The 12,999-nt window shown below is 40.6% G+C and overlaps 1 protein-coding gene across 1 annotated transcript in view; it reads left to right on the forward strand.

Annotated features, from left to right (window-relative positions):
- The first annotated feature begins 666 nt into the window (after window positions 1–666).
- Window positions 667–12,999, forward strand: part of Slk (STE20 like kinase) — a 54,914-nt gene continuing 42,581 nt past the window's right edge. The window contains 1 exon segment of the mRNA XM_038329777.1: window positions 667–1,025. Within this exon segment, the coding sequence (XP_038185705.1) occupies window positions 876–1,025 (150 nt within the window). The 5' untranslated portion in view covers window positions 667–875.

The following is a 12,999-nucleotide window of genomic DNA, read 5'->3' on the forward strand; positions in this document are numbered from 1 at the left end:
CAGAATGAGGCAACATCCGCCAGCGCAATCAACAGGGTCGTGCGGGTGGAGACCTCCCCATCCTCGCCGGAGAACCACCCGGATCCGGCTCCCGGAGGTCAACTCGAAGCTCCGGCGGCGGCTGGAAGCGCTCTCGTACCCACCACACCTCCCGCCGCAGGCGCCAGCAAGCCGCCCGCCAGCCAGCCCGGCGGCTCTAGTGCGCGTGCGCGGGGGCCAGAGGGCACGCCCTCGCGAGCGCGCGGGGAGCCGGGCGCGTGACCGGGACGCGCGCATGCGCGCGGCCGGAGGGCGCGGGCGCGCAGCGAGTCGGCGTCGGCGTCCGCGCGCGCTGCGGGCCGAGGCTGTGTGGGCTGAAGCAGCGAGCGAAGCGGCGGCGCCCCAGAGCCGAGGGGACGCGCGGGCCTCGCGCAGCGGGAACGGACGGCTTCGGAGCGGACGCGGGGGCCCCGGCAGGACAGCTCGGCGTCGCCGCTGCGTGCCTCGCGGGCGCCGGTCGCTTCCCGGGCCCGGAGTGGCCGCCGCCCCGGGAGACGCGCCGTGACACGGGCCTAAGGCGAGGCGCCGCGGGCGTCCGCACCGCTCGGACCCGGGCGGCCCGGTGCGCGGCGGGGCGGGGCGGAGACCAGAGCCGGGGCAGGTGCAGCCCCCGGGGCCCTCGAGCGAGGTGTCCACGGCGCCGCTCGGCCCGTCCCGACCCCGCGGGCCGCGCGCCCCCCTTCGCGGCCGGAGCCCGGTCGCTGCCCCGCCTTCTCCGGGGAGCGCCAGGCGGGAGCGGCCCGGACCCCGGGCTCGCGCGGGAGAGGACGCGCCACAAACTTTGCCTTTTATTGTTCCTAGCTCTTTAAGTGCCAGGGACTCTGCCGGGCAGGAAAATGTCCTTCTTCAATTTCCGTAAGATCTTCAAGTTGGGGAGCGAGAAGAAGAAGAAGCAGTACGAACACGTGAAGAGAGACCTGAACCCCGAAGAGTTTTGGGAGATTATAGGGGAACTGGGCGACGGAGCCTTTGGGAAAGTGTATAAGGTAAGAGGGAGAAAACGGGAAGTTGGCTTTGGAGCTGAAACGGTCGCCCGTCCACGGTGGCACTAGGACTTCACCCCTACACCCCTTCCCGTATCTTGCCCACCCTCCCTGGGCTTTGAACGTTGAAACTTCAGCTCAGCATCAAAGCAGTGGCTCCGACGGTAGGGTTTACTGAATATAGGGGTCGGATGCAGTTTCAAGAGTGATGGTTAGGCAGTCCACCCTGTCAAACTTGGAAAGAAATGAGTGTAATCTCATGGGAGGAGCGGGCGGTTGTGGCTCTCATTGTAAAATCGGAAACTCAGTAGGCTTTTCAGTGTGCGCATGTTTGTTTACTAATGGCGTTTGCATGTACGCTTGTACCCAAACAGGTAACTTTTGGGAGCTGGGGCAGAGAGCGGGCAGTATCTGTAGTTCAAATAAAACAAGAGTAAAGTGATTGCCAGCTTGCATTCTGTCTGTTCTTGAGTTGGTTGCTTGGCCACATGGGATGGAATTTCTGACAGAAAACTTCCAGAAGAAAATCTGCATTTTATCCTAGTTTCTAAATATAATAAGCATTGGCTCTAAGGCAGTACCAGCACTTGAAGAATTAAAAACTCCACGCGTATTTATTTCAGTAGAGGTTTGATGTTTCAAAATGAAGGTGTGAATGTTAAATGTTTATACTGCCCTAGGAAGTATATGAATGATGTCACTGGAATATTTACTTCCTGAAGGGTGAGGCTTTTATGAGCCACAGTTTAGGGGAAGGACCCACAGGGTTGCCTAGAAGTGAACACTTACATACCCCACTTTTCAATTTCATGTAATTTGGTCCCTGTGAAAGTTCTGGGAAGTGGTCAGGTCAGTAGTAGCGACCACATTTCCAAGGTTGGATACCCTGAAGCTTAGACGTAGTTCATGGCCACATGATTCAGTTTAACCTTGAACTCAGATCTTCTGTTCCCAATTGCAGCAGTGTGTTTTTACTTTAACGTCCCCTAGTTGTTAAGCATAGTACACTTTATCTTGTGATGTATGCAAGAACTGAATGCCTTCTGTCAGAATTCCAGTCCTCATCTTTTATCCAGTCTGAAAGACTCACTTTCTTTGCGCTGAGTGTTTATGGAGCATCTTGTTCACATGGCTACTGTCGCACTTGTCATGTATTATAGTTGACATTCATATTTATATAATAAAATTGAGGTCCAAAGTTTCACATTTGAATCTGTTTCTCAGCATATGCATTTCCTCATTATTTGTTGAAATGTTCTCTTCAGAGAATGCTATTGAAAGTTGGCACAGAATATGGTTTCAACAAGAGCTTACTCTCTAAGATGCATGGTTGGAAGGGCATTTAATGTGGTTGGAAAATCATTCTGGGGACACTAGTGTTGGCTCTCAGAGCCAGCTTGGTGGTCATGGGCAAAATAATCATCTCCTCTGACTAATGTTTTGTTAGTTGTAAAACCATAGGTTTCCTTGAGTGTTTGTTTCTTCGGCTCTTTCCACTTGTTAATGTCCTCTGCATATACAGTTACTGAGGAGAGGCCAAGAGAAACCCATAAGGCACCTGAAGCTTGCAGTGAGAAGGGTAGCTGACCATGGGTATTTCTTGTGGTGTGGGGACATTTCATCAGATAGGAAATAGCAGAGGATTAAGAGCATGGGCTCATACCGGAATATTTCTTGCTCTCCCACACAGCAGTCAGTGACCTTGGGCAAGTTACCTGCTGTATATTCAGTGACTGACAGTGACGGACTTCCCTCACTGGAAGGCCTATTTCTTGTATTTGTAGTGTAACTATATAGAAAGTGTAAGGCATCTAGAAGGGGTTCAATGAATGGTAGAAATTACCGTCATTATCCGTAGAGGTCATAGAAGCCAAACATGGTATGGGAGAGGAAAAGGGACCCAGAAGATAACTGACTCTTTCTATGGCAGATTGTGCGATTTTACTCTGCAGAGGGTCATGTATAATCTTATTGCAAAGTCAGTTGAAATTTCCTGAAAAATTTGAGACATCATGTAGTTTAACATTATAAACTGGCTAGCGTAATTCCTGTGGGATTATTTTTACAATAGTACTGAAGAACACAGAATCTTTGCATTTGCTCTTGAAGAATCAGGCATGAGTTTTGTTTTTGTTTTTTTAAACAAAAATGTAAATTTAAGCTTGCTTGACTTTTTGGCCTCATTTTTCCTTTTCTAAAAATTGTTTAATTTTCAAGATTCTCTGGAAGTTGTAAATTTATATGAAGGAAACTAAAGTTATTTTTGTGGTGTGAATGCTGTCATACCTTAAAGTTTATGGTAGTGTGCAGTAGACAGCTGTTTTAAAGCTTGATTCCAGCTATCACTTGCTTATGGAAATTGGGGACTATTAAAATATTGGCTGGGCAGTGGTGGTGCACACCTTTAATCCCAGCACTTGGGAGGCTGAGGCAGGGGGATTGCTGTGAGTTCGAGGCCAGCCTGCTCTACAGAGTGAGTTCCAGGACAGCCAAGACTGTTTCTAGGAAATAATGCTGTGTTCTTAATTTAAGTCAGCTTCCCATCTTACAGCTGCAGCCCTTGCGGTGGGTCCAGAGCTATGCAGCTCTCAGAGTTACCAGTGCTTGTAAAATCAGCACTAGTTTAAGTCTGCTTTCTTTTCAATGTTGTATGGTTGGATGTAAATGAAGATACATAATATACTTTGCATTATCTTATCAGAAACCAAAAAATAGTAACAAAAATATGCTTTGAGTGACATGTCTGTTTTTAACCTATTAAAGGAGTTGAAGCTGAGTCCTGTCTGTATGCTCTGTGGCAGCTGACACGGCCATGTCTTTTAGAAAGTAGTGAAATATGTAATTCTTGTATTGAAGAAATACTGAAACATGTATATGTATTTAGCAGGTAACAAAGTAGGTTTCTGTTGACAGCATCAGGGTTAAGAAATTCTGCTGCACCTCAGACTCTCTCCTTAAGTTATTCATCTGCTGTGTAGTTTAGCATCTCTGTGTGCATCTCTAGACATAAACTTAGTTGTATGTGTTTCAGCATTATGAAAATAGAATCATATTTAGTGTGTTATGCTTGTCACACGGTTTTTGTTATCACCGACTGCTGCAGTTAGTTGATTTTCATTGTCGCATCGCATTCAATAACAGGATTGTTGTAGTGAATCTTTCTCTGTCCTGCTGGGCAGATCCCAAATAATGACACAGAGACATCTTATTAATTATGAAAGCTGACCATTAGCTTAGGCTTGTTCTACTAGCTCTTATAACTTAAGTTAACCCATTTATGTTAATCTACGTTCTGCCACATGGCTTTACCTCTCTCATTGTGTGTCCTCCTTGTTTCACTTCCTGATGGTGTCTTCTTTCTGCGAGGAAGTCAAACCTATGTCTGCTGCCTAGCTATTGGCCGTTCAGCTTTTTATTACACCAGTCACAGCAACACATCTTCATACAGTGTACAAGTATCCTGCAACAGGTTGTATCACAGTCATTTGCCATTTTACCGTTAGTGGGCAAATGGGTTGTTCCTAGTTTTCGATTCTGACATAAAACACTGGGATACTTCACCAAGACTTGACTCAGGAGTAGCATGGCTATGCTTCTAGAGCAGTATGACTTTAATTTTAGTAGCTGATGTCAAACTGATTAGGCTATTTTATAGTCCTGAGTGTATAAAGATGTCTTTGCTCTTTGTTCTTATTGACATTTGGTATTAGAATTTTTGACCATCTGATTATTAATAAATACTTTTTAGTATGTTTATCATAGTTTAAATTTCTTTGTGTTCCATTCTCTTATTTTCTTATAAATGTCATTTTCTGCCTATATGTAGTATATGTACTTGTAATATATTTGTGTGTATTATAAACATGTCTATGTATCTATATGCATTTGAATTTTAGCCATTTTTCAGTTATGTTATCATAAATGCTTTCTCATTCTGTGACTTATCTCTTTATTTTCATTATACTGTCTTGGCCGAGAGACTTCTTCATGTCAGTATAGTAGAATTTTTCAGTTTTTTTCTTTTCTTTTAATGTTTATTTTTAAGGCATTCTTTCCTAAACCAATATAATGAAGATAATCTACATGTCTTCCAAAAGCTTCAGATTTTTGCCTTTAACAAGTTCACAGTTTGTATAGACTAAGTTTTTGTGTGTGATGTGAGGTTAGGATTCATTCCTGTGCGATGTGTTCCCTTCTTTTCATCATGAATATTTAAAGTTCAGAACCATTCAAGTTCTTTCCCTTAAGAGGGCTGTCTTACTGCTCTGAAGTGTTTTATCTACTATATAACTTTTGGATTTCTGCAGTTTTTAATTTATCAGTTAATTCCTGTCTCACTATTCTGTTATCCTAATTAGAAAAGCATTAAAGTGAGTTCCTATGACAGTAAGACATTCTCCTACTTTTTTCAGTAGTCTAAGATATTCCTGGCTCTTATCCCTTTCATGTGTATTTTAGAAATACCTTGATTGAAATTCAAAAAAACCCAACCACAAACCATTGTATTATTTTTGAGAGATTTTATTGATTTTATGAATCAATGTTGAGAAAATTTGACATGTCTTTCTGTGTATTCATTGTATCTGTGCTCATGCCTTTCCTTAGTAATGGGTTCTTGTTTTTTGTCCTGGAAGTCTTGGAGCACAAACTACTTCAGAAGTGTCCTTACTTTTAGGATTTCTTTCTTAATTTTGTATGAAACCTTTTGTAGCCTTCAGAGAAAGTATCCATGGAAAGTGTATTTTTAGACTGTTGGAGTACCATATTTTTATAATGCAGAGAGTAGTGTGCAAATTCTACTTCAAAACAGGTTTTCCTGGATTTTTTAAGAATGAGAATTTTCTGACTTTTTTCCATTCATTATCTTTTGGCTTCAAGTGTTGATGTTGAAGAGTTGATGCCAGTTTATTTTCTGATTCTTTGTGATCTTTTTCTCTTCATAGCTTTCAGGATTTACTCTCTTTTTATATGGTTTTCTGATACTATGATCTTCACCCCCCACTTTCCACCCCTGTTTGCTGGACTTATTTCTTTCAGTGCAGAGGCTCATGTCCTTCACTTGTGTGGCATTTTCTTCTATTATTTATTAGACAGTTTCTGCCCCTGTCCCCAATAGCTCTTGTCATGGTTTTGAGATCTCTGTTTCTAAATTCAGTGGATACTTAATATCCTACTTGACTTCTCAGGAGCTCTTAGGACACCTAACCATTCTTTCCTTTTTAAAGCCTTCTATTGGCTTTTATTTTCCCATTTCTTCTATGTCTTCACCTTTCCAGGCTCCTCTGCTAGCTCTTTTGCTAAAGGATATTTAAGTGTTGAATTTCTGAGGATTTAAACATATCATTTTTGTTTTCTTTCTCCCTTCTCACTCTCCTTCTCCCCTTCTAGCCCTAGGTGGTCTGGAACTCCCTGTGTTAATGGGGCTGGTTTTAAATTTACAGCAACCCTATGTTTCTGCCTCCTGAGATGTGCACACCTCCAGTTCTCTTTTCTTCTTTGCTTATGAGAACTCATTTTTACCCATTCTTTAATTATCACTTAAAGATAATTTATGTCTGTGCTCAAAGATTGCTCCTGAAATTTGGATCCATACATCAAGCTGTCCACTAGCCATGTCTTTTTTTTTTTTTTTTTTTTTTTTTTTTTTTTTTCAAAACAGGTCTTGCTTTATAGCCGTGGTTGGCCTTGAACTGGCAATGTAGTCTAGGCTCCTTAGCCACCTGAATGCTGGGATTGCAGGCTTGGTGATGTAATGTATGTGATTGGCAGTAATTTATAATTGAGTTGATGTCTAACAGATATTTTGAACAAAGTCCAGAATATGAGTTCTTTATTGTTGGTCCCTAGTTTATTCCTGTGGTCTGTTTGGTATTTACTATCTGGGGCTACCACTTGCATAGACCTACAAGTTTTCTATTGTTAAAATGAGGGCACTATATTTTCCCATTTCTTCCACCAAGTTCTGGGATTACTGTCATAGAATTTCAGAGTTACTATTTTTAATTTCATTTTTCAATTAGCTTACAAAGTAGCAGGTTTCCCTATGGCCTTTCATAAACACTTAGATTTGACCGACTCCCTCCCAACCTTCCTCTTTTGCACGTTCTTGTACCTTCATCTTCTCTTTTCCCCTTCTACTTTAGCAACTGGTTGTTTACTAACACCAAAACTTGTGTACATTTTAATTTAAATTAATTACCTGATTAATTTGTGTATGTGTTTGTGTGTGTGTGTGTGTGTGTGTGTGTGTAGGTCCTTATGCCACAGGACCTGTGAGGAGGTCAAATGACAGCTCTTAGGAGTTGATTCTCCTTGAGATCAAACTCCAGTTGTCAGGCCTGCCCTCACGCACCTCACTACCTGCTGAGACATCTGGCTGGTCCAAAAACTTGTAAGTTATACTTAATAAACATGTCTTGACACACACACATACTCTCTTTTCCCTCTAATTTTTTAGTAAGAACAGCTCTGTCTTATATGTACTCTTCTGAATCTTTTTGGTATGTTTTGGGCTTGATATAAATGTGTTCTTTTGAGTAAGTCTGTATTTTTGATATAATGAATGTGATTAATTCATGTTTAGTAGTCATTTGATCTTTTTTCTATAGTATTAAAATTTTTGAAATGCCACCGTTTACAGTTTATTCTTTGGTTGGTAGTCATTTGGATTGCTTTTATGTTTTGTATCTTAATAGTAAGGTCAATCCATGTATATATGTTTTATTCATGTATGCATGTATACATGCCTATTATGGGCACTTGTGTGTTAGGGTGTAAGTATACAAGTGTGCAGAGATTCAAGGTTTGATTACACTTTACAGGCAAAGTCAGAGATCTCTTAGTTGAACTCTGAGCTTGCTGCTTGAGCTAGTCTGGCTAGCCAGCTTGCTCCAGGGGTCTTATATATCCCTTCCTAAAGCTGGAATTACAGACAGGCCATCTTGCCCACATGAAATGGTGTTTTGGGGATATGAAATCAGATCCCTGTGCTTCTGGTAAGCTCTTTAACCACTGAGCTATCTCCCCAGATAGAAGGTATCTCTCTGTAGTCCGGACTAGCATAGAATTTGCCGTAGCTCAGGTTGCCCTTGACTTTGTGGTCTTCTGCCTCTGATTCTCACGTGTTGAGAGTGCAGGCTTAGGCACCTAGCCTGACATCGTCAGTATTCTTGTGTAGTTTTTTTTTTGGTGCATACCTTCATTCATTTCTGTTGAATGTGTACCTAGCAATGGATTTTCTTGCTTTTAGGTAGTTACAACAATTTACACTCCCAACAGGAGTACACTGTGGAAATATTTTAGCAAATTTTTTGATTATTATAACTGAATATTATAAACTGCGGAGTATAAAGAATGGAGGCTTATTTGGCTTGTGATCCTGGAGTTAGGATTATTCAAGAGCTTGGCACATCTGCTCAGCATCTGGTGAAAGCCTTCTTTTATGGCAAGAACCATCACATGGAGACAGTAAATGTGTCAACATTTGCCTAATAGCCTATTTCTCCAGTCATCCGTTAACCCATCAGTGTACTCTGGTTATGGAAGCAGGTGCTGACTCAGAGTGTGTACAAGGGAGCTTCTTAGACAGGACAAAATGGCCTTCATGACCCTGTAGTCACCCTACAGTCCCACCTTCAAACATCATTAATGTGTAAATCTGGGGATTGAGTTTCTAGCATAGGAAGTTTGCGGGGAATATGTCCAGACTTTCCCAGGCTGTCCTGTGTCCTTAGGCCTAAGATGATAAAACTCAGACAGTAAAACTCAGACAGTAAAATGCTTGCAAGGACTAGATTACAGTCTCTGAGAACCCGTGTCAAACAACTGGGCACACTGTGAGCCCAGTGCTGGCAAGGAGCAGCAGACAGATCAACAGTGCCTGAGGGGCAGCAGTGAGTTGTCTGCTTGTCTCCACCCACAGACACATGCGTTCATGCACCCATACTCACTTCAGTGTATGACACAGACAGACACATCCCTTTACCCAGGTTTTTCATAAGTCAGTAAGAGAAATTTTTTTTTTTTTTTTTTTTTTTTTTTTTTTTTTTGCCAAGGTGTTTGGATGTAAGGTGCTGCTGCTGCTATTTAAAATTTGCATCTTCATTATAAAAATTGGTGTTGTTATATGTTAAAATGGGAATGGAAAGGTTTTTATTTTTTCAATTCAGAACACATCCTCCTCCCCCCTCCCCAGCCCCAGAAATGTTTTTTCTGTGTAGTCCTGACTATCCAGGAACTCACTATGTAGACCATGCTGGTCTTGAACTCAGCCTGTCTGTGTCTCCTGAGTGCTGGGATTAAAGAGGAGGGCCACCACTCCCTGGCTTCAAAACAGATTTTTAAAGGCTAATACTAATCTGAACCCTGCTGAATTTATTTTCTTTCCTAAAACTCTATTTTAGAAGGTTTTAAGTGAATAGTTTATTTCAAGATTATGGAAAGAAAAAATATCAAAAGCAGAACAGCTTGCTTTCTACCCCTCCATTTTCTTATTCGATTTATGCTTTTCTATGTGGATATAATTACTCAATGAACATGCAAGGAATAAAACATATTTAGCCTTTTTTTCTTTTAATCTATAAGATAATCAGCTTTGCCAGTTTATCCTTGTATTGACTCACGTGTCTTTGTAGTATGGTTTTCATCAGGATCACCAACCTAGAAATAACTACACGGACACTTATTAATTATGAAAGCTCAGCCTTAGCTTAGGCTTGTCCCACTAGCTCTTATAACTTAAGTTAACCATACTTTTTATTAATTTGTGTTCTACCACGTGGCTTTTACCTTTCCAATTCTGGGTGTTTGATTCATTCCTCCTGTGCCTTGTTTATCTCCCTCTCCTCTCGCTCCCTGGAAGTCCCATCTGTTTCTCTGCCTAGCTATTGGCCGTTCAGCTTTTTATTACCAATCACAGTAACAAATCTTCACACCGTGTTCCGATATCCCACAGCGTGTCTTCCTATAAATTTGTGGGGGAATGTTGGTAAGAATGCCTTTTTTTGTGGAAAAATATTTGAATCAGTTCTTCCTCTCTTTTCACATCCTTCCTTCTCCCCATCTCTCTTCTCTCCCTGTAACTTTCCCTTCCTCCCTAACTTTCTAACCTCCATTGCTTCTCTTTTCTCTCGCTCTTTTTTTTAATGTTATGGCTTGAAAAATGTGGACCATACATTTTATTTCTCTTTGTATGTTGTCATTTTTACAGTTTTAAAGAAATATACTAGAAACCAATATAACTTGTTATAATTTTACTTGTAAGTTTCCTGTTGATGTTTTGTATAGTGTGAGATTCATAAAGTAATTTAAAAATTTAAAGGTCTGACTATATATATATATATATATATATATATAGTTTATTAGTATTCATTGACAAGTAATAATTAATTTATTTCAGAATATCCTGCCAAAATTTCATAAAGGATGACTGAAAAGTAATAGACCATATCTAATTTTGTATCTTTAAATTGTCCTGAAAGAGCCTTTAGATTTGTTGGCCCTTTTTTCTAGTCTATGATTTGATGGCTATGAAGTGTTATCTTTCCTTTTCAGTGAGACCAGCTCCTTTTCCTATGTTGATTGGCCATTTGCATTTCTTCCCGGAAGTGCTGGTAAAGGTCTTCTGAGTTCTTTCTATTTCTCACAGGTTTACGGGAGTCATTGTTATATGTTATATGTTGTCTACACATTTCCTTTGCCTCTGGGTTGTCTATTCTCTGTAACATGTTTTTTTTTTTTAATAGGCATTTACATTTTTAATGTTCAGTCTGCTACTTTTCTTCTATATACTGAATGCTGTATGGAGACATTCCTTCCAGCCTAATACAATGAAGATGTTCTTTTGTTGTTTTCTTCAAATTGGTAGTGTAGTCTTCTTCACTAGGTGTTGATTTTTGTTTCTAGTGTGAGGTGGGAATCCAGATTCACTTTTTTTGTGTAGACACACGTGTGTAGACACACTGTTATCACAGCACGGTTTTTGTGCAGCTCACCCTCTCCTTTTTTTACATTGCTTTAATCATGCATCACATGTCTGTTTGCATAAGGTTCATTTTTATGACATTTATTATTTCTTTCTGATAAATTCCTAAAAGAGAAAACTTTTAGGATAAAATGATTATTAATGCTTACTATAAAAATACTTTTGAAAAGTTCTATACATTATTTACATTTTCCCAAGATTTTTTCCTTTCTTTTTCTCTTTGAGATAGGCTCTTGTGAAGTAGCCAAGGCTGATCTTGAACTTGCAGTCCTTGTGTTTTAGTCTGGTGAGTGCTGCGGTTGTAGTTATGGACAATCTTGCCCGGCTTTTTACTATTTTTTTATTGTGGTAAAAATATATGTATATATATATATATATAATAGTCACCACCTTCCCTTTCAGTATTAGACACAGAATTTTGTTTTGTTTTGTTTTGTTTTGTTTTGTTTTGCAGGGACGATGTGGGGTGAATTTTGAGAAAGAATCTTGCTACATAGCCCAGTCTGGCTTGGATCGTACTGTGTGTCCCAGGCTGGTCTTGCCCTCTTAGTCGTCCTTCCTCCACCTACCTAATGCTGGGACTATAGGCTTGCGTCACTGCTATTCCTGGTACACCTGGACTGTTTATATGAACTGTTAACTGAGATTAAATATGACAAAAATGTTTAACCACTACTACCACCTGGCTCTCTTCATCTTGTGAAACTAACACTCTACCCATTAAATAATGACTTCCTATCCTTTTTACAGTTCTTGGCAGCCATTATTTTACCTTCTTTATGATTTTGATTACTGTAATTGCATCTTACAGTATTTATCATTTTGTGGTTGGCTTGTTTCATTTGCCTTGTCCTTGGGTTCAGCATTTGTAGCTTATCAGCATCTCCCCTTTTTAAAAAGCTGAATAATGTTCCTTTGCATATCTTCACCATATTTCTCTTAGCCATTCCTTTGTTGATGGGATTTTAGGTCATTTCTGCATTTTAGCTATTGTAAATAAAGCTTGTATGAGCATAGTGTATGATTACCTCTTTGAAACCCGTGGAGATGTTGGACCAAATGTAATCTCATTTTAACCTTTTTGAGAAACTTCTACTTCCCACAGTGGCCATGCAATCTTACATTCCTCCCAACTCCCCAGTGGTTCAGCTTTCTCCTCTTCTTTGCCAATATTGTTTCTTTTAAAAGTTAGCTACTCTAATGAATGAGGTAGTATTTTATTGTAGTTTCTGTTTGCATTTTTTCTAATGATTAGTGGTGCTTAGCATCTATTGTATACTTATGGGCCATTCCCTTATCTTCTTTGAAGGAATTTTGTTCTAGTCCTTTGCTTATTTCATATGTATTTTATTTATATGTATATGGTTGCTGTTTGCGTGCATATGTGTTCATACGTGCATGTGGAGGCCAGAAGACATTGTCTGGTGCACCCTTTGATTGCTCTCCACCTTACGTAAGACACAGTCTCTCACTGAACCTGGAGCTTACAGATTTGTTTAAATCAGTGGTTCTTAACCTGTGGGTTGCAACCTCTTTTTGGGAGGTCAAGTGACCCTTTCACAGTGGTCACCTAAGGCCTTTGGAAAACACTGCTATTTACACTTTGATTCACAACAGTAGCAAAATTGCAGTTATGAAATAGCATTGAAAATAATTTTATGATGGAGGGGGTTACCACAGGAGGAACTATTAAGAGGTCACAGCACAAGGAAAATTGAGAACCACTGGTCTAGATTGTCTGGCCAGCAAGACCCTGGGGTCATCCCGTCTCTCCCATTCCAGCCTTGCAGTTACAGATTACATGGGCACTGGGGATCTGAACTCAGGTCCTCATCCTTGCACGGCAAGCATTTCACTGTCTGAACCATTCCCCAATTCCTCCTTTGCTCATCTTGAATTATATTTTTGTTTTAAAAGATTTTAGTTATGTGTTCATATGGAGTATGAGCACAAAAGTGCAAATGTCCATGGAGGCCAGTGTTCAGTATCTGGAAC

The sequence above is a fragment of the Arvicola amphibius genome, chromosome 1, assembly GCF_903992535.2.
Source record: "Arvicola amphibius chromosome 1, mArvAmp1.2, whole genome shotgun sequence".
NCBI lineage: Eukaryota > Metazoa > Chordata > Mammalia > Rodentia > Cricetidae > Arvicola > Arvicola amphibius.